Source organism: Pristiophorus japonicus, chromosome 5, assembly GCF_044704955.1.
Source record: "Pristiophorus japonicus isolate sPriJap1 chromosome 5, sPriJap1.hap1, whole genome shotgun sequence".
Lineage (NCBI taxonomy): Eukaryota > Metazoa > Chordata > Chondrichthyes > Pristiophoridae > Pristiophorus > Pristiophorus japonicus.
Genome location: NC_091981.1, coordinates 152353167 through 152378586, shown reverse-complemented (window position 1 = coordinate 152378586; position 25420 = coordinate 152353167). Strand labels below are relative to the sequence as shown.

At 44.4% G+C, this 25420-nt stretch overlaps 1 protein-coding gene across 2 annotated transcripts in view; it reads right to left on the bottom strand.

The window, feature by feature from the left end:
* The window catches only part of LOC139264479 (thrombospondin type-1 domain-containing protein 7A-like), a 757124-nt gene that overhangs the window by 80040 nt on the left and 651664 nt on the right, over positions 1 to 25420 (bottom strand). For both annotated transcript variants that reach the window (XM_070881020.1, XM_070881021.1), the window contains 4 exons: positions 20938 to 21132; positions 17309 to 17572; positions 12584 to 12762; positions 2269 to 2402 (listed from right to left, as the gene is read on the bottom strand). In XM_070881020.1, coding sequence (XP_070737121.1) covers positions 2269 to 2402; positions 12584 to 12762; positions 17309 to 17572; positions 20938 to 21132 — 772 coding nt within the window. The remainder of the gene's footprint in view (positions 1 to 2268; positions 2403 to 12583; positions 12763 to 17308; positions 17573 to 20937; positions 21133 to 25420) is intronic.

The following is a 25420-nucleotide window of genomic DNA, read 5'->3' as shown; positions in this document are numbered from 1 at the left end:
TCTACCGTGTATATTTTATCAGAACTCATAACAGATCCATAAATATTATAGGTATTTATCTTTGGGAATTTTCTTGGAGGACGTTCTCTTGATTGGCCATTATAACATCCATATTTATTAACTTTGGAGGACATCTGTCACAACAGGACTCATTAGGGCCAAAATTGCCCCTCTCCTTAAGGCCTGTTACCACCGCAAATCAGCAGCCACGCTGTGGAGTGGATTGGCTGCTGACTTTTTGTGGAATGGCCGCTGCCAGCGCAATTACCTTGATCCCGCCCCTATCGCTCCGCTGCTGTCAATCGGTGCTAAGTGCGTCATCATCACGATCTACCGCCGCCCCCCCACCCCCCCCACCCCCCCGATGGCAACATTCCCCTCTGAAAATCTTTGGCCCGTCAGGTGGTGACAAAATCTGTTTTTTCCCGGTGGTCCAGTGAGGCTGTGGCCTTCTGCAATGATGGTGCGGCTGTCCTTAAAGGGGAAGATGCACTGCCGCTGCGTTTTTTTTTTGTCGGCCGACTACCATGTCAGCCTGACAATTATGCCCAGAGGTTCGGCTGGGCCACTAACAGGCAGTCTGGCACACCCTCTTGGGTGACCGTCATCGTGGCGGCCATTCTGCACCACCCAAACTTCCATCCCTCTCGTGTAGTCACCATCCCCATTAAGAGCGACTTCTGGATCCAAATAAAGCAATCCAACAAAGAGCGGAATTTCCCTCAAGCGGCGACCTCAACCACAGCTGCGGTAAAAACCATTGAAACCGGGTGCGTCCGCCCCATTTCAGGCGGGAGCAATTTCAGCCCCATTGTATCAGGATCAGCATGAGGTCTATTTATTTTATCTAAAGTCCTAACTTCCTCTCATAGCTTTTTGTCATCAGCAAACTTAAGAATTGTTCCACCATTGCTTTCATCCACATAATTGATAAAGATGGGGAACATAGTCCTGGCAGAGATCCACTAGTGCCCGGAGCCAACACACACAGCTACCATATATAACAACCAATTTGCTATCCAGTATAAAATTTGACTACCTAACTCACAAGATGCAGCCTTACTAACAACCTTCATTGAAGGTTTTTAAAAAATAAATGAAACAGTATCAACTGGGCTATAACATCTACTAACATTGTGTCCGCTTCAAAAATTTAAAACAACTTGATGAAACAGGACATTAGTTTCCAAAATTCATGTTGTGATTGCAGAATAACCTCTGCTCCTTCCAAATACTCATAGAGCACATCTGTAATAATTATTTCTAGCAGGTTGCCTATCTAACTAACATCTAACTAACATCCCGTAATTTCCAGGTTCGGACTTACTCCGCTTTTGAACTATCGGCTCCTCTTGGGTCTCACTTCAATTCATGGCAACAATCCTTGACCTCAGCAAACTGTTAAATATATGAGCCAGCACAATACAGTCCCCATTTATTTTGATACCTTATGGTGAATACCATCAGGGCCATCAGCACATTTGGCTTTAACATCAGTTCCAACTGATTATTTTGAAGGTGACAACCCCATTCCTGATTTCAAAAGCTACTTGCATTTATATAGTGCAGGAAAATGTCCCGAGGCACAAAGAAAACATGGACATTGTCAAAGAAGGAGGTATTCGGGTGGGGTGCGACTAAAAACTTGGTCAAAGAGTTGATTTTAAAGAAAGGTCTAAAAGGAGGAGAGACGTGTGAAAAAGCCAAGGTTTAGGGAGGAAATTTCAGAGCACGGAGCCTAGGTGACTGATGGCATGACAGCCAATAGTGGGTTGGATGGAGGGCAGTTGCACAAGGTGCCAATGGTTTGCAGAAGCAGAGGAGTCGAGGGTGGATTTTTTGAGGAGGAGGTAATGATGGTGGTAGGGTGACAGTCCCTGAGAGAGGGAACCAGTTATAACGTCAGATAGCATAGGGGCCAGGAAGGGAACTTGGGTAGTCTGCAGTTTAGTGGGAATGGGGTAAATGGAGCAGGTAACAGATACCGCATGATGATCAGGACCATGGACTATAGCTGCGTTTTCCCTTCGTGAGATTTGGAATCAATTGTGTGTTCCCAACACTGCTCTGTCTGAGATTAACTAACTTAGGACAGACCAGTGATTAAACCTAGGCCTTCCTGGTCTGTATTGGTCAACACCAACACTGTGCACTGAATTATCCTCTGAACTATCAGGGGAGCAGAAGCTTCTTTTTATGTGAATGAACAATATCATGCAATTTCAAATCAGACCTTTGAAATAAGATATTAATTATATTTAGCTTTACCTCACTTTCCGAGTTTGCACTCCTTCGCCACAGTTATCCTTTAGGTCCACATTGCTCACTTTGCACACACTCCATGGCTCTGCTATCCACACGTACTGACTGCAGTCGCTGTGGCAGGGAACCACCTCGTATACCTATGATAATGATGCACATAATACTGACTTAAATAAATATTAGTTACTTCAAATACTAACCTTACGGTCCTCCTCCTAGTTCACTAGCACCAGAATTGGGCTCAACTTTTGATTTCTACTCTCTCAGGAGCAAAAGGTTTTTTTTTGCAGCTCAACACATTCACAACCAAAAGATGCCATTCATTGTCCCTCTGCTACCCCAGGCTACATGATGGATTGGATCATTATTGCAGCTGCGCAGGGTTTGATTTGAGAAGCCTTTGGAAAAAGCCCCAGAGGAAAACCAAAGATCAAAGGTGGGATAAAGTAGAAGATGACCTTGGTTGATATTGCAAAACAGCCAACTATAATTATTGGCATAAAGAAAAAAAAGTGGCAGTGGGGATACCAGAATTAATGATGGTGATGACTGTGCAAAGATACTGTGAGTTCAATAGGAATCTTCCAATAGCCGTGAATGAGACAAGTACAAAAGGAGCAATCCTTCATTTAATTCAGAGAAAACTCAGAAAATATTTGCTCTTGTAAAATATGTGCTGAACCTGTCTATGAAAAAGAGACTTATTCGCTTTCGTAAAATGTTTGCTGCCAGTATCAGAGGCTAAGAAGTTTGCATTTATGTTGCAGCTACTGAGTAAGGAGTCCAGCCATATCCTGTTTACACTGCCTGGCTCCTATGTGGCTAGAACTCCAATGATCCTGCTGAGGAGAAAGTTTTATACAACTGTGCTTACACGCATATTCTGAGCTCCCCTCCCAGGAGATAAAACTTAAATATTTGAAAAGAGAAATTTTAAACATTTAAATTATTGTCAGTTAAGATAAAATAGTACCTAAGTGGATTTATACTCCATATGATATCAAACCAAAGGAGCATGAGGCCGCGTTTTCCATGGCGTGTCATGCTGATTCTTTTCAGAGTCAGGTTTGGCCTTGACTCTGGATTTACACTACAGGGTTAGTGTCAGAATGAAATATAAACACATCGTAAGAAAGAGCAAGAAACGTTAGAAATGTGCAAAATATTATAATAACTAAAGGTAAAGGTAAAGGTAAGAGTAAATACTGCTATTTTCTTTGAGTCACTTTAATATATAGTGAATTGATTAAAAAAAAGTCAAACTATGGCCACATAAGTTAGTACAGGTTGAACCTCCCTTATCCAGAACTCTCGGGACCTGGCCTGTTTCGAATGAGGGATATTCCGGATAAGGGGAGGTCACGTGTTTTCAATGTGTGTGTGCACCCAACGTGTCGGCGGACTGTCGGGCCCCGAGGTGTTGTCAAACCCTGAGGTGTCGGCGGGCCATCGGACCCCGAGGTGTCGTCGGGCCCCAAGGTGTCATCGGGCCCCGAGGTGTTGGCTCTGAAGTTGGGTAAATTTATTTTACATTGATATTTTTCGAGGATTTGGAGTAAATTTATTGTGGGTCAGTAAGTGTAAATGGGCAATTTTTTTTTCATTGATATGTTCCTCATTGTGTGCGGTTCACAGATCTACGGTCTGATAAAGAATCTACTCATGCCTAGTGATCCAACAGAGAAAACGTACGAGGAGTTGTATACATTGGTACGGGAGCACCTCAAGCCAGACAATGGCATCATCATCTCGAGACACATGTTTTATACACACGTTCGATCGGAGGGCCAGAGCGCGACGGAATTTATTGCCGACCTGAGACGTCGAGCTGAACCGTACAAGTTCGGGAGGGTATTGGCAGACATGCTGCGCAACTTCTTTGTTATCGGTATCAATCGCGAGGTGATCCTGTGCAAACTTCTGGCGGTGGGGGAGTTGGATTTAAAAAAGACCATCCTGATCACTCAATCATGTATGACGACAGACAGGAGTCTAAAGCAAATAGCGGTGAAGAACCGAACCTCGGCAAGTACTGTAAATGCAATTGATTTGGCGTTCGGCAGAGCGGCACATGGCAGGGCCTATCCGGCTGCGTTCGTGAAACCTGTGGCTGCCCAAAGTCCGCCAGCGGGAATGTATCCGACTTCTCCGTGTTAGCGTTGTGGGGGAAATCATCGGCACCAGCAGTGCCGATTTAAGCAAAACAGTTGCAAAGGCTGTCTGAGAATGGGACATCTCCAGCGCAAGTGTCCGCAGATGAGCAAGTGTGCTGCGACACACCTCGTGGAGGATGAGAGTCAGAAAGCGCGGATCCGGATATGCAATGCGAGATGCCAGAGGAGGAAGTGTATGGACTGTACTCTTTCATAACCAAGAGTAAACCAATTTTGATTCATGTGAAGTTTAACGGGATACCGGTATCGATGGAACTGGACACAGGGGCGAGTCAATCGATCATGAACGAGAGATCATTTTATAAGCTGTGGGATACCAAGACTGTGAGGCCCAGGCTGAGCCCTGTTAATGCCAAGCTGCATATGTACACCAAAGTACTGATAAAGGTGATTGGCAATGCACAAATTAATGTGTCATATAATGGTGCGGTTCACGAGTTACCGCTGTGGATTGTTCCAGGCAATGGCCTAACGCTGCTCGGCAGGAGCTGATTGGAGAAAATCAGATGCGACTGGAATGACATAAAGGTGTTGTCATCGGAGGAAGATACATGTGCCCAAGTATTGAGCAAGTTCCCCTCGCTGTTCGAACCGGGTATCGGCAACTTCATGGGAGCCAAGGTGCAGATCCACATGGACTCAGATGCAAGACCCGTCCATCATAAAGCTTGGGCAGTGCCGTATATGATGAGAGAGAAGGTTGAAATTGAACTGGACAGACTCCAGCGTGAAGGGATCATATCACCAGTCGAATTCAATGAATGGGCCAGTCCCATTGTTCCTTGTCTGAAAAGTGATGGCACAGTCAGAATCTGTGGAGACTACAAGGCTACGATCAACAGGGTTTTGAAACAAGATCATACCCATTACCGAAGGCTGATGACTTGTTTGCGACGCTAGCCAGAGGGAAGTCGTTCACCAAACTGGACTTGATGTCAGCTGCAGCAATATTCCAGAGGAATATGGAAAGTCAACTGAAGTCTGAACCCAGAACCGTCGTGTTCCAAGATGACATCCTGATCACCGGTCATGACTCCAAGGAACATCTGAGCAACTGGAAAAGATTCTATTGCATTTGGATAGAATGGGACTCAGACTGAAACGCTCAAAGTGCATCTTCATGACACCGGAGTCGAATTCCTCAGGAGGAAAATCGTCGCTGATGGCATCAGACCTACTGACATGAAAACCAAGGCCATCAAGAATGCACCCAAGCCACAGAATGTGATGGAGCTGCGTTCGTTCCTGGGTCTACTCAACTACTTTGGTAACTTCCTACCTAAATTGAGCACCTTACTAGAACCACTGCACATGCTATTGAGAAAAGGCGACAACTGGGTGTGGGGCGCATCGCAAGACAGAGCTTTGGAGAAAGCCACCAATCTGCTTTGCTCGAACAAGCTGCTTATATATTATGGCCCATGTAAATGTTTATTTTTGGCCTGTGACGCATCGTCATATGGAATTGGTTGCGTACTCCAACAAGCCAATGAGTCGGGAAACTTCAACCTGTCGCGTATGCATCCAAAAGTTTGTCTAAAGCGGAAAAAGCCTACAGTATGGTAGAAAAAGAAGCTTTAGCATGTGTGTATGGGGTGTTAAAAAGATGCATCAATACCTGTTTGGTCTGAGGTTCGAATTAAAGACTGATCACAAGCCGTTCATTTCATTGTTTTCCGAGAGCAAAGGTGTCAATACCAACGATTCATCCTGCATCCAAAGGTGGGCGCTGACATTATCTGCCTATGATTATTTCATTCGTCACAGACCTGGCACAGAGAATTGTGCCGATTCTTTGAGCCGGTTGCCGTTGCCCACACCAGAGGTGGAAATGCCACAACCGGCGGATCTAATGTTAATCATGGTTGCTTTAGAGAGTGAAGGAACCCCTGTCACGGCTCAACAAGTTAAGACCTGGACCAGCCAGGACCCGATTTTAATCAGTGGTAAAGGGTTGCATCCTCAAAGGGGATTAGTTTGCCGTTCCTCAGCAAATGTGCGAGGAGGCCAAAACGTTCATTTGTCACAAGGACGAACTGTCTATTCAAGCAGATTGCATATTGTGGGGCAATCGCGTTGTAATGCCTAAGAAAGGGAGAGAGTAGTTCGTGCGTGAGTTACATAGCACATATCCGGGTATAGTGATGATGAAGGCCATCGCCAGGTCCCATGTATGGTGGCCAGGTATTGATTCTGAGCTGGAAGCATGCGTGCATCAGTGCAACACCTGCATGCAGCTCAGCAAAGCACCAGCGGAATCGCCGCTGAGTCTGTGGTCATGGCTATCCAAACCTTGGTCCAGGATCCATGTAGATTTTGCAGGTCCCTTCCTGGGCAAGATGTTTTTAGTGGTGGTGGATGCTTATTTGAAGTGGATAGAATGCATAAACATGTCATCTAGCACGTCTACGGCAACCATAGAGAATCTCAATGTCATGTTCGCGACACAAGGTCTACCTGACATAGTGGTGAGCGACAATGGGTTGTGCTTCACCAGTCAGGAGTTTCAGGAGTTTATGAAACTTAATGGCATAAAACATGTAAGGTCAGCATGGTTCAAGCCTGCATCCAATGGGCAAGCAGAATGTGCAGTACAAATTATCAAGCAAAGCATGAGGGAAGTAACCCAAGGGTCACTGCAGACCCGCATGTCCTGCATACTGCTGAGTTGCAGGACAAGACCCCACACACTCACAGTGGTCTCGCCTGCTGAACTCATGATGAAAAGAGGTCTTAAGACTAAGCTATCTCTTGTACACCTGGATTTAAATAATCATGTTGAATAAGAAGCCAAAGTCAACAAGGGTACCACGATCGTGCAACTGTGTCACGTGAGATTTCTGTTAATGATCCTGTATATGTGTTGAACTATGGTCAGGGTCCCAAATGGATCGCTGGTACGGTCATGGTCAAGGAGGGCAACAGAGTATTCATTATTCGGCTCAAGAATGGGCAAACTGCAGGAAACACATGGATCAGATAAAGCTGAGGCACACAGACAAGCCAGAACAGTCGGACGAAGAAACCATCGACGACCAACCAACCTATCAGCAGACTTCAGAGGACTCGAGGGTCATCAGTGAACCCGGAATTTCCATCACGGACCTGTTCAATAAAAATGGACTTGCAATTCCTAACATGGCCACTGCCACCCCCAACAAGTCAGTCATCCAGCCATCAGCCACAACAGACGCCGCACACTCACCCAAGGCTGGAATCGAACTGAGATGGTCCACCCGGGAGCGCAAAGCACCGGACCGTCTCAACCTGTGAAAGACTGTGATAAGATCTGAGAGGGGGGTATTGTCATGTATGTACATTTTGTTTGTAGCCACCAGATGGCGTCATTGTTGGAGGCCACTGAGCAGCAAGCACATGGTGCTGCTCAGGTATAAAAGGCCAGCCATTTTGAGAGTCAGTCATTTTGGGCCTAAATAAAGCAGAGGCAAGGTTGTACCTTGCTTAGTTAAACAGTACTCAGTTTGAACCTTTATTGCATACATAACACTTTTATAATAACACCTTATCAAGCCTCTCAGAAACATCTTGGTGAGATGACTGTTGTTATATAGGCAATATAATTTACTATACTGCATGTATATCAATTACTTTACTAGGTTATCTATAATATATTAAAATCTTGTATATAGTGTGGACTGCCTGTAAATGTCACATTAACTTCCTGTCACACTATAGCCATCCCACGTTAGACATTTCACTTTAGCATATCCTCTGACTAACAGAAAACAACACCATGGGGTATCTAGTCTCTCAACTACACACAACTACACACACACACACAACCACACACACACAACTACACACAACCACACACAACTACAGACAACCACACACACATACAACTACACACAATCACACACACACAACTACACACAACCACACACACACACACACAACTACACACAACTACACACAACCACACATACACAACTACACACAACCCCACACACAACTATCATCATCATCATAGGCAGTCCCTCAAAATCGAGGAAGACTTGCTTCCACTCTAAAAGTGGGTTCTTAGGTAACTGAACAGTCCAATACGGGAATTACAGTCCCTTTCACAGGTGGGACCGACAGTCGTTGAAGGAAAGGGTGGGTGGGGGTCTGGTTTGCCGCACGCTCCTTCCGCTGCCTGCGCTTGCTTTCTGCATGCTCTCGGCAACAAGACTCGAGGTGCTCAGTGCCCTCCCGGATGCTCTTTCTCCACTTAGGGCGGTCTTTGGCTAGAGACTCCCAAGCGTCGGTGGGGATGTTGCATTTTATCAAGGAGGCTTTGAGGGTGTCCTTGAAATGTTTCCTCTGCCCACCTGGGGCTCGCTTGCCATGTAGGAGTTCCGAGTAGAGCGCTTGCTTTGGGAGTCTTGTGTCAGGCATGTGAACAATGTTGCCCACCCAAAGGAGCTGGTCGAGTGTGGTCAGTGCTTCGATGCTGGGGATGTTGGCCTGATCGAGGACACTAACGTTGGTGCATCTGTCCTCCCAGGGGATTTGCAGGATCTTGCGCACACACACATACTACACACACACAACTATCATCATCATCATACACAACTACACACAACCACACACACACACCCAACCACACATGCACACACATCCACACACACACACTACACACACACAACTATCATCATCATCATGCACAACTACACACAATCACACACACAACTATCATCATCATCATGCACAACTACACACAACCACACACACACATCCACACACTACACACACACAACTATACATGATCACATACACACACAACCCATACACATCCGTAAGTTAATGAATTCAAACAAGATAAATTTGTTTTGATTTGACACCAAAATGCAGGAAATAAATGAAAATACATAATTAAATATGAACGTAGACAAACTGCAAGGTAGAATTAACACGTATACTTTTACAGTGGATCATACTGCCTTACCTGAGCCTGGTGTGAGCACACAAGTTGTCAAAGGAAAGGCACAAAAAAGACAAAATAATATTATTATTCAACACAGTTACTCATTGTTTATACAGATCAATTCTGTTTAAAATGAAATAACACAAATTATATTTCCTAACATGTTTAAAAACCATACTGATAAGTCTTTGTTTTCTGATGACAAGAATTTTCAGCCTTGTAAATCCAATGTGATCAGTTTTGGATTTCTTGGTTTCTGTCAACTTCATGTGGAATGTGGCAGATGGGTCGTAAGCTGGGTCTGGGTAAACTTGTACCCCTTGTAAGGAGCCTTGTAAAGGGTGCCTACCAACCCAGTACAAGGTAAAGACAGTGACAGAGGTCACCAGCAGTCATGATCTCAGCCGACTTGCTGGGGTCATGTCCGTGAGGATTTTCTGGGCCATCATATTTTTTTTAATTTAAGAATATTTCTATTCAACTGTGTATATATTTTAGTCCAGCGATATATTTTAGTAAGAGCTCCCTTCAGACATGTAGACCCTACAAATGCACAGCAAACGTTACAGGGGCAAGGGCAGAGGCAGGGCACCTCATTTGCATGGGGCTGGTGAGCACCCGTAGCACCATAGATGCATCTCATGCTGCTGGACAGAACCCATTCTGATCCTTCTTTGACCCTTTGTGAAAGGGGCCGATACAAAAATAATCTAATTTTTAAAAATTCCCCATTTTCAGGGGTCTAGGCTGATTCCATAGCTTGGAACCGCCCCACCCCTTCCCCCCACACCACAGTGCCAATCTGTGCCCCTTTTGGGGACTCGTGTGCCCTATCTCATTGGCTTTGGCCTCCATTGTTATGCTGGGTCCCATAAAGGTTGTGGGAAGTGTGAACTCCCAGTGTAGTGAATCCCTGTTACCCACTCCATTCCCCAGCCCCTCCTGCCTCTGAGATAGCTGGTTTTGTAAGCAGTGGGTGGAGACTCTACCTCTTCCTAGACCAACCAGGTTTTCTCAAATAAGGTCGGGATTTAGTATATCTAGGCCCAGTGTTTTCCCAAACTGTGCTGTTGGACTCCCATCGGGGTTACAGTGGGTACCTGGTGTTCCAAAAAGCTTGATTTGACACCCCACTATTCAGTAATTACTGAGCCATAACAACGTCAGACATCGTTTCATAGAATCATAGAATCATAGTGCTCAGAAGGATGCCATTTGGCACATCGAGTCCATGCCGATTCTTTCAAAGAGCAATCCAGTTAGTCCCACTCCCCCACTCTTTCCCATATCCTTGCAATTTTTTCTCCTTTAAGTATTTATCCAATTTCTCTTTTGAATGCTACTATTGAATCTGTTTCCACCAGCCTATCAGGCAGTGCATTCCAAATCCTATCCACACGCTGTGTAAAAAAGCTTTTCCTCATGTCACCTCTGATTCTTTTGTCAGTCACCTTAAATCTGTGCTATTCATACTATTCTAACTTGTTTTACCTATTATATATTTTACAGGGTAATCTGTTTTTTACTATCACAATATTTGTACCTGTCCTTTTTATAAACTAATGTATATAGCAGATAAATAATGTAAACATTGTAGGGAAAACATAGTTGTATACTTAAGCAGGGGCTGGGGGAGGAGGGGTATACAATTTGATTGTTTTGTTTTTCCCTGTTCCTCCTTCCCTCCCTCCAGACAAACTTTCTGTTTGACCCTTATGTCTGGAACAGACTTAGCACTGCTTGACAGTTTTATATTTATTTTTTCTCCATAGTGTCTATTTAGACAGCAAATCAACCTTTTCTCTTTTTACACTTCTTAACCGTTGCTTTCCAGCTGCCCATTTTAATGAGCCTTGGCCGAACACATCAGTGTAATGAGTCTCTAAGGTGCAAAACTAGATTAGACGTATGATAGAAGTTGGCCTGATTTATTTTTAAATCACACACTATGCCGTCATTTATTCTCTTTTTGCTTTATTTTTTCTTTAAAGAAAAGGTTTTGACATCAAATCCCATGTGGAGTACTTTTTAAACTAATTTAATTGATTTTCTGATATCCACATATATACATTGGCCTTGGTTTGCCTGCTGCCAACATTGTGCTCAGCATGTTGCTCTGAATAGAAACAAAAGCAAAGTCCAAAAATTATGGGCAAAGCAGAATTCCAAATTTGAAGACCTTAATTTTTATGGGATATTTCGATGCATTTCTTTCCCTTTCTTTGTCTGCCTGGCCAGACACTTACAGCTAGGGTGGGGGTTGGGCGGGGGGAGAATGCATGGCCTGCTCCCAGCGCATCGCCTTTGCTCCCTTTAGTTGTCTTCCAAGAGACATCAGGGACTGCCTCTCCCATCTAAATTTATTTGCCCCATGCCACAAACTCAATTCAACATCTCTCTGTTCAACCATGCAGTGAACACCACAGCCAAGGACACTTCTTTGCTGTTCACACGCATGCACATTCCAGTGAGGGTCACACCACATGGACACATTGTCCAGTAAGAGTGGGGATCTCGTGGGCGTTGAACTTGAATATGTCCCTGCTCCATGCCATTGTTCAGTGCAACAATGCCACCTTCAGAAGATAATTTATGGACTAAATAGAAGTAGATTTGTGGGTTTACAGTTTATTCGGCAGAAATCATGATTCAACATGTTACAAAACTGATTTTTAAATGTTCTATCGATGCTTAGGTTTCTACATTTGTGTGTGCTATGCATTCACTAGTGGTCAGTTTCACCTAACAGTTTAGGCTGACGCAAGAACATTGAAATGAAGAAGAACCCACTACATAATCAAAAAACAGTTATATTATACTTCTATACATCTGCATATCTAATAGAACTTTCAGCCCTCTGCCACCATTAAGAGATTCAAAATTAAATTTAAATTTAAAATATTTCCAAGTGATCTAATAGACTTATTATGACTATTTTAAATTGGCTTTACATTAGATTACAGTTACACTGCAGGTTTAAAGGTGATCTTGAACCTCTTGTTTTTAAGTTAGGTTTAGAGTCAGTTTGCTGATCTGACACCTTAGTTATACTACCACTTTTGTGATGATGCATATACAGAAACCCCTATTCATTGATGCAAAAGCTGTTGTGGCTCATCATGGAGAGTTAATCAAATATCAAGTCGCCTTGACAGTTAAACCAATCAAAGATTTGAAAATATGTATTTCAGAAATCTGCATTAAATTTGTTTATAGTTACCTGGTTGGTGTGATCAAGCTTTGGACAAGGTCTTCCACCATTGTATGGCTTCTCACGCAACCACTTGGATCTGACCTTCACTCCACTGCCACATGATTTGCTGCAGCGAGACCAATTGGACCATTCACTAAGCTTACAGTCGGAAGGGCAGGGGATGATACAAGCCTCCTCTATATAAGCTGTTGACAGAAAAAGCAATTATGAAATGTATGGTAGTGACTATTAGTATAGTATTCATACTATAACAACTTTTATGGTCACAACATTGCTATGAAACCTGCTCAGCTAATGGATGCTTAATTTAAGTGACAGCATATCTCTTAAAAAAAGAAACCAAGGGATAATTATGGGATGCTCTACTCCCAGCCACAATAGACAGGAGTCAAGGTCAGATATAAGGCCATATGGTTGATTCTATGATCTGCATTCCATCTACTGAGGCTCCATGCTGATCACAAAGTCTCCCAAAATTATCCCTAAAAACTGAGTTTTGAGGTCAGTGGAAAAGAAAATCAGATGAGTTGTAAAATAGGTGGCTGATTCGTTACCACCCATTTTGAGCTACCACCAAAGAACAATTTAATTCCCAAAGTGTTAGATTAAGTTAGTTAATGCCTCTAAATATTGAGATTTTGACTGGTTATACAACACCAGGAAAATGCAACAGGTCTGAAACTGGCCAAAACAGGGTTCCTCACATGTGACATAACTGCAGCTATCTCATCTTCAACTGGCCAAAACTGAAACTGAGGACACCAGAGCGCAAGGCTGATTTCTATCCAGTTTGGCTAGCATCCCATTGGGGTTGTGTGCTGGCTTTGACTTTTTGAATGTATCACACTATGAAGAATACACAAGGTTCAGGAAAAGGTGATGTTAACACTGTAAAGGCACAGCTGAATCTAAGCAAATTTCTGGTAAAATCTTTTAATCGAAACAAATTGTCACTAACTTGGCCCTATTTACAATGTTTCAATTCAGCTGTAAATGTTGTGATTTTCCACACAATAATTCGGGAAAATCTTTTTCTGTTTTCAGTTTTCTGAATACTTCGCTGATGGGTGGAAAATTGTGGGAAGCTTTAAGTTCCCATTGAGCAAGATTCTGCACTAGGTACATACATTTGGAAAATCAGACCTACTGTCAGATATCATGAAACCTTAAAACTATTGTGAATCAGCTCATTTGCTCAATATTCCTGGGAAAAGGACTCATTGATTTCCTATCGAGCTGGTGGGGCCGATTTTTGTGACCCTTGCCCTGGGAAGTGCTAATTTCTTCTGGAGCAAAGGTCAGGAAAAAGCTATGGAAACTCATTTTGCTAGCATTCTACGTCTCCCTAATGGGGGAAGGGGTGATGGGAAGGGTGGAGGAAGACCTGTGCTTGCAGTAGGCTCAAGCCCATCACAATGATATTTGTGCAGGGGAAGGGGATATTCCTGGCCTGCAATCTCATATTTCTGAGACAACGCAGGGATGCCCAGTAAAGCAGGTCTTTGAGCACTGCTTATACCAATATGAAGACCAAAGGTGGGATTCCAGTTTATAGGTCCAGTGTCTGGAAACAAACTTGGACACATTTACAAAGTTAATTTTCTGTTGCTTTCAATAGTTAAGTCAACTTAATAGACCTTTCACAAAGTTTGATTTCGCAATGTCATACTTATAGAAGAGACAGCAGGGGAGATTTTCCTGGGTTTGTGCCTGGGTGCATTGAATCATCTGGAAACAGCAAATTTTGGAGGAACAAATCTGCAGCACAAAAATGGCTCAACACCATCTGAACCCCATGATTTATTACATCATTGAAATACATGCATGCTTATGTTGTTCAAAATTAGGGTTTATGGGTTTGAGGGTAATATACTAGCATCGATTGAGGATTGGTTAAAGAACAGAAAACAGAGAGTAGGACTAAATGGGCCATTTTCAGTTGGCAGGGTATAATTAGTGGAGTGCTGCAAGGATTAGTGCTTGGGCCTCAGCTATTTACAATTTATATATTTAAACTAGATTAGGGACTGAATGTAATATATCCAAGCTAGGTGGGAGAGTAAGCTGTGAGAAGGACACAAAGAGGCTGCAAAGGGATATAGACAGTGTAGTGTATGTAGGCACCTTTAGTAATGACTCCACGAGGCAGGGTATGATACTTAAACTGTGTAGACCTGTAGTCCTTTATTTGCAGCTCCTGAGTGAGGACAAGAAGCTGTGTGTTCCTTTTTACCCTCAGGTCTCCAGCAGCAGCACCCTCTGGTGTACAGGCAAGGTGTGTACAGTGTAATAGTTCATTCATTGTTGCATAACAGTGTTACAGACATCACACAGTAAACAGGCATGCATACACAACAACACTTCCCCACCTAAGCATTTTTCATATCCTTATTGTCATGCCCAGGGGAGGTGATCAGTGGTGGGCTATGGGAGGTTGTGGTGAGGGTTGTGTGGTTGCCAGGTGTGACTCCTGTGCTTGAGGCTGGCCTCATACACTTCCCCTGCGGGTGTTGCTGTTGTGGGATCCCTCGGGGGGGGGGGGTAGCCACAGCAGCAGTGGGTGGTGTGTATACACTGTGATGTGGGTAGTTGTGGGCAGGGCCACAAGACTGGTTGGGCTCCTTGTCCACCAATTGGGATGAGGGTCAGGTCATCCCAGGGTTTGCCAGGGAAGCTGGAGGGTATTGGCCTCATGCTCCTGGTTTTGGCCCTGGTGGCCAGGGGTTGTAGGGCAGTCGAGCTGGACAGTAGAACCTCCGGATGCAGCGATGGATCCATGTTCGAGGTTGATTGCCAGAGCCCGGAGGTCTGGGAGCAGCTTTGCTTGGACAGGATGCTGTTGTGGTCGATTGGCGGGATTCATCCAAAGTTCTTCAAAGGTCGCTTGGCTCATCGCAGACTGGCTCGCCTCTGTTTCGCTCTCCATAGAAACTGGGACTCCGTCCATGTCTACTTTCTTCATCCACGGAGAACTTTCGGTGGAGCAGGTATCAGTTCCATACTCTTCTTCCAGGGGTTGAGCAACTTCACCTTCATCTGTGTCGGAGCCTCAGTGATCAGCCAACTCATCAGAGACGCGGTGAGTAAAGCTTTTTCTGCACATCCTTTGAAGGAGTCTTTCCTCTTTGCATGCATAGTCTTTGTAGTGGCACTGGTGGGCCCTGTGGTTTCCTCAGGGGCTAGCCGGTTTGCCCCATGTGGCGGACTCAGGGTTACAGGACTCGGGGCAGCGTTTCTGTCCTTAGAAGTATCAATGTGGTGCACTGCTCTCGTCGGTTTAGAGTCCTTTAGTGCTTCATTTAGGTGGTCGCCAAAGTTGCACGGTGCAGCCAGTCTCCTTAAGTGTTCCAATCTTTCTACAAAAGCGTCCCAATCTTCCCCATCGGTAAATTGCTGAAAGATGCTGAGATTCGACAAGCTGAGCGTATGGTTCGTGACCTTGTATCTCATCCTCGTCGCCTGTTGTAGTGTATGTAGGCACCTTTAGTAATGACTCCATGAGGCAGGGTATGATACTTAAACTGTGTAGATCTGTAGAGCTTTATTTGCAGCTCCTGAGTGAGGACAACAAGCTGTGTGTTCCTTTTTATACTGGGTTACCTGCAGTGTGCAGGTAACCCTTAGGTCTCCAGCAGCAGCACTCTCTAGTGTACAGGCAAGGTGTGTACAGCGTAAGGGTACATTCATTGTTGCATAGCAGTGTTACAGACATCACACAGTAAATAGGCATGCATACACAACAGACAGGTTAAGTGAGTGGGCAAGAAAGTGGCAGATGGAGTATAATGTGGGAAAGTGTGAAATTATCCACTTTGGTGGGAAGAATTGAAAAGCAGGATTTTTTTTTTTAAAAAGGTGAGAGATTAGTAAATATTGGTATTCAGAGGAAATTGTGTGTCCTTGTGCACAAAGCACAGAAGGTTAACATGCAGGTTTATCAAGTAATTAGAAAGGCAAACGGTATATTGGCATTTATTGCCAGGAGTTTGGATTATAAGAGTAAGGAAATCTTGCTGCAATTATATAAGGCCCTAGTGAGACCACACCTGGAATACTGTGTACAGCTTTGGTCTTCTGACCTAAGGAAGGACATACTGCCTTAGAGGGGGTGCAATAAAGGTTCACTAGATTGATTCCTGGGCTGAGAGGGATGTCCTATGAGGAGAGATTGAGCAGAATGGGCCTATAATCCTCTGGAGTTTAGAAAAATGAGAGGTGATCTCATTGAAACATATAACATTCTTAAAGGGCTTGACAGGGTAGGTGCTGAGAGATAGTTTTCCCTGGCTGGAGAGTCTAAAGATAGGGGCTCATAGTCCCAGGATAAAGGGTCAGCCATTTAGGACTGAGATGAGGAGAAATTTCTTAATTCAGAGGGTTGTGAATCTTTGGAATTCTCTACCCAGAGGGCTATGCATGCTCAGTTGTTGTGAGTATATTCAAGACTGAGATCGATTGATTTTTGAACTCTAAGGGAATCAAGGGATTATGGGGATCGAGCGGGAAAGTGGGAATTGATGTAGTTCAGCCGTCATCTTATTGAATGGCGGAGTGGGCTCGAGGGGCCATATGGTCTACTCTTGCTCCTATTTCTTATGTTTTTGTGTTCCAACTACAGTAATCTTTTTCCCACGGTACTTTAGAGAAATAGCATACGGGTGTTTTTATTTTTACAAAGGTGTATTCTAATGAAACAAAACTACTGACATTTTTCATTTCTCTTCAACTTACCATGTCTGTTGCATCGTTCTGATTCGACAAGTCTATTATTCTGATCACGGCAAGCTACGGATTGATAGCGATATCCCTGTCCACACTCCTTGATATCTCCTTGGATCTTCATGCCAAGCATGATCTCCATCTTTCCCTCAGGCAGAATGCAGTCAGACAAGTTGCCTATAGGCTGGGCTGTGTACTTGTCGCAGGGACAGAACTGGGTCTCAATTAGAGGGAACTGTTGAGTGTTCCTACATTTTTCTCTCTTCTTGCTTTTCCCTGATAGTAACAATGAAAGGATACATCAGTTTAAGAAAACATCAGAATGAAACCAACTTTTAAGTGCGAGGAAACAACATTACTGCATCCAGCACAGCAGGACACTCAGAAGGTAAACTCCTGATCTCAAATTTCAGATCTAGATCCTTTCACTATGTTTGAACTTAACCCTAACAAATGGGTGCATTGTGGTCAAGTGGGAAGTTAAAGTATTAAAAATGTGAATCCTGACGCCAACTCATTACTAACCCACCCAATTCTGGGTTTAACAAAGGTGGGATGGGGGGGGGGGGGCGCGGGTGGCGTCGGGCAGTCAATCTGCTCCCAGGAGGCAAGTTGGCACTTTAAATATTATAACTGCGGCTGGCCGGGGATCCCGGGCCTTCGGAAAAAAAGTGCTTCACCCCGGCCCCCGAAGCTCTCCCACCATCAGCACCCCCATACAAATGACCCCAACGCCCCCCGGGGTCAGCAATCGGAACCCACACCCCAGGTTCGGGAATTGGACTCCAAACACCTGAGATTGGATTCCCTCCTGCCGGGGTTGGGGCTCGCACTTACCTGTGGTTGCGGCCTCCCTTCCAGCGTTCCCGCCCGACTGGAAGCCAGTCTGGCAATCAGGCTGACTTCCGGATGGGGAACCTGTCCGTGACATCACACGTACTCTATATGGAAAAACTCCACAGCATGTGGGGAAACCCAGACTTCCCACACTCTACTGTGCTCCCCTCCACCCCCCACCTCTGGGCAGGTCAATAAAGCTAAATTCCAGCCTGTATTACAGCTAAAGCTCAAAGTAGGTCGAGTGAGATGGATCACAGTAGTGCAATGTCTCAGTGAAATATTATATTGGGCCACATTGTGGTAGGATGCAGATATAATCCCCACCCTTCCAAGTTCCCAATCTTACCCATCGTGATAAAGTGTGGAAGAGAAGCCAGACACTTGCCCATAGGGAGAGACAATATGAAGAGAGAAATTTAAATGTGGAAGAGGTTTAAGGAGGGAGTCCTTGAGAGTAAGGCCAAGGCGGATGATGCCACTGCCACCAATGGTGGGGTGAAAGGGAAGGATTGCCTAAAAGGTCCGAGTCAGATGACCATCACATGCAAGAGCGATGTAAGGCGGGCAGCTTTCAGTCGGTAGTTTGGCAACCATATTTGCAGAAGTATGTAGTAGACTGCCTGGCCATCATTTTGACTAGAGATAGTCTGTGGTTTAGAAATAAGGAAGCATTTCCACCTCTGCAACATCAGCCACCTTCATCCCTACTTTCATTGAACCTCTCATCCATGCTTTGATCACTTCTAGACCCAATTATTCCAATGTCTTCCTTGCTGATTTCCCATCCTTCACCCTCCATAGATTTCAACTTGTTTAAAACCCTGCTGCACACGTTGGGTCCTCACCCTCATCCTCACTGAACGACATTCGCTACTTGCCTCCCGATGCATTAAATTAAAAATCTTTATGCTTGTGTTCAAATACCTCTATGGTCTCACCCCACCCTATCTCTACAACTTCCTCCAGCCTTACATCCCTCTTGCATGTGGTGGCAATATGACTGACCTATTAGGCAACCCTTTTCCTTCAAACTGGTGGCTCCAGCCCCAACTACGACCTCTGTGCTCCCTCCCCCCTCCTCGCCCCGAACTTATGTACAAGGACAGCAGCAGCTGCTGCTGAGCCCAGGCTATCCACTCACTGAGAAGGGAGAGAGGAGATGGGTTCTGAGCGCAGATCTCCTGGTTCGAGCTCTCTGTCCTCTGCTTTCCTCTCAACAGGCCCCACTGTATATTTTGTTCCTCCCCCTAACGCCATGCTGTGTGGTTTGTTGTTGCCCCTCCCCGGGCTAATTGGGGCAGTTGCTCTTCGAATTGCATCTTTCACTCCATGAATCCTCTTACTGCCATACATCACCGGTGGCAACTGTAACCCATTCAGTTCAAGTATCCCGCGCCTATTGAAATCAGCCAATGGCGCGTACATCGGTTCCATTTCGGATTTGAATTTTTTTGTCCGATATTGTTATTCCTGCAGTCGCGATTGTCAATAAAATGGAGAAGAAGCAAAGAATTAGGCAGCAGCTGCAAGGAGGAAAGGAGCTTCTGGGGTCAAACAGACAGTCACTGTCTTTGTGAAGGAAGAGTGGAATATGTCAAAATTAGGAAACTATTAGAATTGACATTTATTACCAGAAAAACTGAAATAGTTTGCAAACTCATTTAAATATCTGCATGGTCTAATTCCCCCCACCTCCCACCTTATTTTCTCTCCTAATGTCTTCGAAGTGTTGACTCACACTGTAGTATTATTACAAGGGTGCTGGCTGCCTTTGATGCCTAACCTCACCCATTCTTCACCTGCGAGCCTATACCTTCAGTGTTAGCAGTCTTGCTTTACCAAGGAGGGCATCACAGACAGACTTGATTGATGATACCGAATGTTGGCCTCCAGTTAACATTTCACCCTTCCAGGATGGTCCTGGAGCCGCCAGGGATAAAACATTAATTTGGACACTGCTGCAAACAATTTGGGAAAAAAATCATAGGGCCTTAAAAAAATTGTGTTTTTCATTTTTATTGTACATTTTTGTTTATTAATTCTAAAATATTGGAGATGGGGAAAAAAGGTTGTTTCACTGACAATCAAGCAGAGAACCGGGACCGGCTGATGTGCCGGGAACAGTTGCTGAGGGAGTTGGGGGTCACAGGAAAAAGTTGGAGACTGGGATTAGGTGATTGGGGCTCATGTGGAGGGAATGAGGGAGTGGGAAGGGCGTGCCAGGGGATAGCAGCAGCAGTAAGATGGTGAGTGGGACCAACGCTGAGTGAATTTTTATACAGAAAAATATTTGTGTTATGTTATGGGGGGCCTGTGGAATTTTTATAACACAGGAGGGGGGCTTCAGAAGCAAAAGGTTGTGAACCCTTGACCTAGAGAATTATTTAGAAACTTGTTTGATGAAAGCAGCATTGTCATATAGATTGCTTATGTGGTCAAACTTGTCAAGGTTATTTAAAGGTTGATGCAAAAATGCTAAATCAAAAGCACAGTAAAAATTTGTTGATGAAGTGTAAATCCAAAGATTTTTTATGAGAAATGTTCACCATAAGAAACAAAGACAAAAAAAACTATGAATTAATGATGTACTTTCAGTATGAAATGCTGGACAGAGTGCCTGTCATAAATAACTATCACATTAAAATATCTAGTTTCCACTTCCATATCATGGAAGCATGTATACAAATTTGAACAGGGTGGAACAGATTCAAGTATGCACATTTACTTTGTGGTATCAGAATAAGGTGAAATGGTCACACAGTAAGTTTGCTAAAGATATTTCTATTTGTTTTGTCACTCACCGACAAGTGTCCTCCTTCTGGTCTGTACTGTACCGCAGTCACCACTGCAGGAAGAAAATTTGGACCAGTTGGTGAACTGGCAGTCATCCTGGCAGGGCAATTGACAGTGTTGAGTTAGAAGTGGCATTGTGCCAGCCCACTTCAGGCAATTATTAATGTCCACTTGACCACCATCTTGCTTGCGACATGATATTGCTAAAAGGAAAAGAAATAGGATTCCATAAAATGAGTTGGCTGTTAATAATATTGACCTGATTGGTTGAAAAAATTGAAGTATTATTTTCTAAAGCTACTTATCATAAGAATTTGGTTTAAAATATCAAGGCCTAGAATTTGGCCTCCTTAGCACCTCCTGTTATCACCTCCAGGGGGCGATAGCAGGGCGCCAATCACTTACTGACCGGGTGCGGCGAGATGAACAACTCCCGCTAACTTCGGCGGAAGGTTTGCGGTGGCGGTCGGACGTTGCGCCCTGATCTCTTTCACCCGGAGATCATGACATCATTGTTCCGGTAGCGCCCTGGACCCGAACTTCCGTCCCCTGCAGCATCGGCAGGTGAAAACACCGGCAGCTGCAGGAGGCGCTGATCGGGAGGCCGGGTGCTTCGGGGCGGAAGTTAAAGAGGAGGTGGCCGAGGTAAGTACAAAATTTAAAAAATGGCGGTTTTCAATATTTTTGATTCCTCTTCGGCTGCACCGATCAGCCTGGCACTCTGCTGGAGTGCATGAGGCTGATTGGGCCGGATCGCAGCTATCCTTGGGGACCAGGGAGGGAAGGAGCCTTTGAACACGGCAATGCTGCGTGGCCCATTGTGCAGCGCTGCACAATACTGCCCCACCAGCTGCCTCTTGCGCTCTGGGAAGGAATTAGAGCACTTGAGTTAGTGCTCCACTTCCTTCCTGGAGCACAAACATCACATTTTTTGAAAGCTGAAAAACATTCTCACCTTGCGCTAATTTTTTCAACTTTCAAAAGTTAGCGACCCAAGCTGGGCACTCCAGAATTTCTCCCCCACCAATTTTTTTTCTTTCTTTCTTGTCTTTGTTGATGATTTAGAGGGTGTGAACATCCGAGTATTCTCCTGCTCACCGGCTGTAACTTTGGCAGAAGAGCCACTGAAACCTAAGAAAATACAGCATAAAATGTCTTCGGCTTTTCTGTTGAAGTTGCAGCAGGTGAGCAAGCAGGATAATCCCTGTGGAACTTTTACCCCCATAGAAATGTATCCCCACAATGTTTATCAAAGCAAAGGATGTCAGTGCTGAGGAATGGAATACCTTTTATTTAAGGATCAAGCCAGCTTAAAACTTATAGCTTGCAATAGATGCCGAGTAAAGCTCCTCTATCTATGTCAACAATGTGCCTTAACTCAACCTCAGAGAACACCTGTGTGATATTTCATTTCCCACACCAGCCATTCTTACGGCCCTTCCAGGTAGGAAAGTTCCAGAAGGAATTACTAATAAAACCAAAATCTGTGGGAACCCAGGATAGAATGTGGAACTGGATATGAGGTTGGATAAAAGGAATAGATAGTACTCATGAGAAATGGCATGTCAGCCTGGGAGTGGGTGGATGGGGAAGTGTTGAGTGCAGCACTGTGGGGACCAATGCTTGGATGCATGCAAACTTAAACCAAGTTTTAATGGTAGAATTAGAGAGTCACAAGGGTTTTGTGACAGGGAGAACATGATTAACGGCTACATATTCTGAATGGGAAAACCATTTGCAGCATCACCTACAGAAATCACAGGTAATTTCAAATGTCATAAGGGTGTGGATGCATTTGATATTGAAAGGTCCATAAAGAATGTTTATGGGTGACAGGGCATACTGATTTTAATAATACATTAGTCAATCTCCTGTGGTGTTGAACAAGGGTATTCAAAATCAATGTGAACTTTTCAGGTCCATCAGGATTAATGGATTGGAGATAATGGAATCAATGTGGGATGGTGAGAAAGGGAAGGAGGAGGATAGAAATGGAGGTGAGTGAAGAAGGGATGGGGATGGAGATGGGGAGGAGTTGAAGGGAGAGGGAGAGGGAGAGAGGGAGGAGAAGACAGTGGAGTTAATTCTAACTTTGTGTAATGCACAATATTGGATCACCTGCCTAATATACATAATTTCTATTGAATTCATTGGCCGGAATTTTCTGCACCTGGGTGGGTTGGGTGTGGGCGGTCACCGTGACGGGTCGCGATCCCATTCCTCATTCCATTCCGCTCCTGAGATCGACTTCCCGTTAATGATGCCTATTAAGGCAGCCCTGCACATTACCCATCCCTATTAAATGGCGCGTCCGATGATGTCTTGGATGATGCATATTCAGCCGGGATATTTAAAGGAGCCATGGCCACTTACATTTGAAGTTCATCTAGCAGTGTGCAGGCACTGCTCTGGAGCTTTTGAATATTCCAAACACTTGGAAACATGACTGCACAGATGCAGAGGGCTGCACCCAGGATCTCCGATGACATCTTCCATATGCTTGTGGAGGGAGTCAGAGCACATAGGGAGGTCCTCTTACCTTTGGATGGATGGAAGAGACCTATCCCGCAGACCAAAGGAACCTGGCTCCAAAGATCAGAGCAGGGATGTTGTCAGGTGGACCTGGGTGTAGTGCTGGAGATTAGGAAAGGTGAGTGCAAAGCCACACTCAACTTTATTCAGCTGTGCCTCTCATCACATCCTCAGCAAACTGCCTTCCCAAGTCTGCTTCTGCACATGATTATTCACGCCAACATACCTTGCATGTCCACCCATCCCTCTCTCTCTATCTACATCATCAAATCACCATTTGACTAACTACCTCTCTGTAATATAGAGCTTCCCTAATGGACTACTGCTCCACCTAGTGGAATACTGTGGTAATGCAATTCCTGATGTATATAATAAAAAGATCACATGACAAGGTCACATGACAAGTTCCTGTAGAGCCATCTTGTGTATGTGTATGCTTATGATGTCGTAAAGAAGATATCATATTGATGATGAAGATGGGATAATAGGATTCCCTAGCTGAAATTTTTGTTGGTGGATCATCCAGCCAACCAACAGAGAAGATTTGTGAGGTTTATTGTTTTGCAGCACAGCTAAAAATCCAAGGTAAATTTCAAGCAAACTATTGACATTGCCAGAGTCCAGATGGCCATGCCTAAGGGAATAATAGGGCACCTGGGTGAGTTCCATCATGACCAAGAGACTTTCGGAGCATATGTGGAGCAGCTAGAAATGTTTCTCACCTCAAATAGTATTGTCGAAGTCCCCGATGATGAAAATCATAACTGGGTGGTGTTAGAAAGAAAATAGGCTATTTTCCTGACTGAAGCAGGCCCCGAGGTGTATGAAACCCGAAAAATTTGCTTGTTCCCGTCAAGCCAAAGGACACACCACTGATGGAGATTCGGCAATACAGTCCTGAGCCCCTGGAAATTGCTGAAAGTTATAGTTTTAGAATATGAAATCAATTACATTGTAGCTTTAAAAAAGCTATCCATTCAATGTCATTTCGGAAACTTTCAGGACCGAGCATTGTGTGACCACTTTGTTTGTGGCATGAAGAATGAAGCAATCAAAAGAAAGTTGTGGACAATCCCGAACTTGACTTTTGATTTAGCTTGTCAGACAGTAATGTCGATGGATATGGCCGACCAATACTCCCAAGAATTTTGTGCCATTTCCTGTCATCAGACAACCAAGGTGAATCGCCTGCAGGGTAGAAGTAAAGGGCTGTTGGGCCCCAAGGTCTCAGCAACTGGCCAAGGTAACAGTGCATTGAAATCATACTATCGGTGCCTGGGATAACACATTGCTCAAAGCTGTCCATTTGTGAAGGCAGAGTGTTTCTTCTGCAAGAAAACTGGACATCTTGTGAAGGCATGCCGACTGAAGAGTAAACCGATGTTCAATGCTAGAAGTAGAAATAGCCAGACACTACATAGCATTGAAGAGATACACGTCATCGGGTGCACAAGAGTTCCTAACAATGATTCACGAGGTATCATCATCTAAGTAGACGTTGCAGGATCCAGAAAACCCATGGAAGTCGACACTGTTGCATCTGTGAGTGTAGTACCAGAATTGCTATATCTCGACAAGTTGAGTGATTTTTCAATGGAGAAGTCAAAGATAGAGCTACGAAGCTACTCAGAAGAGCAAATCCCTGAGGTAGGACATATCACTGTACTGGTGAAATACAAATATCAGTTTTTCAGAGCTTGCCTCTCATAATAGTAGTAGGAGACAAGGCTGCCTTAATAGGTAGAAATTAGTTGGGATCACTGAAGCTGGACTTTTTGTGTGGAAATTAAATTTGCATCAAAAGAGGACATCATCAAGCAATATTCGAAGGTGTTCCACGAAACAGGCGGTCCGATCCAAGGCTTCAAGATGAGTGTCAGAGTACAGAAGGACTCAAGACCAGTTTACTGCAAATCGCCTATTTTGGTGAGGGATTCTGGCCTCAGATCGACCTGCCGC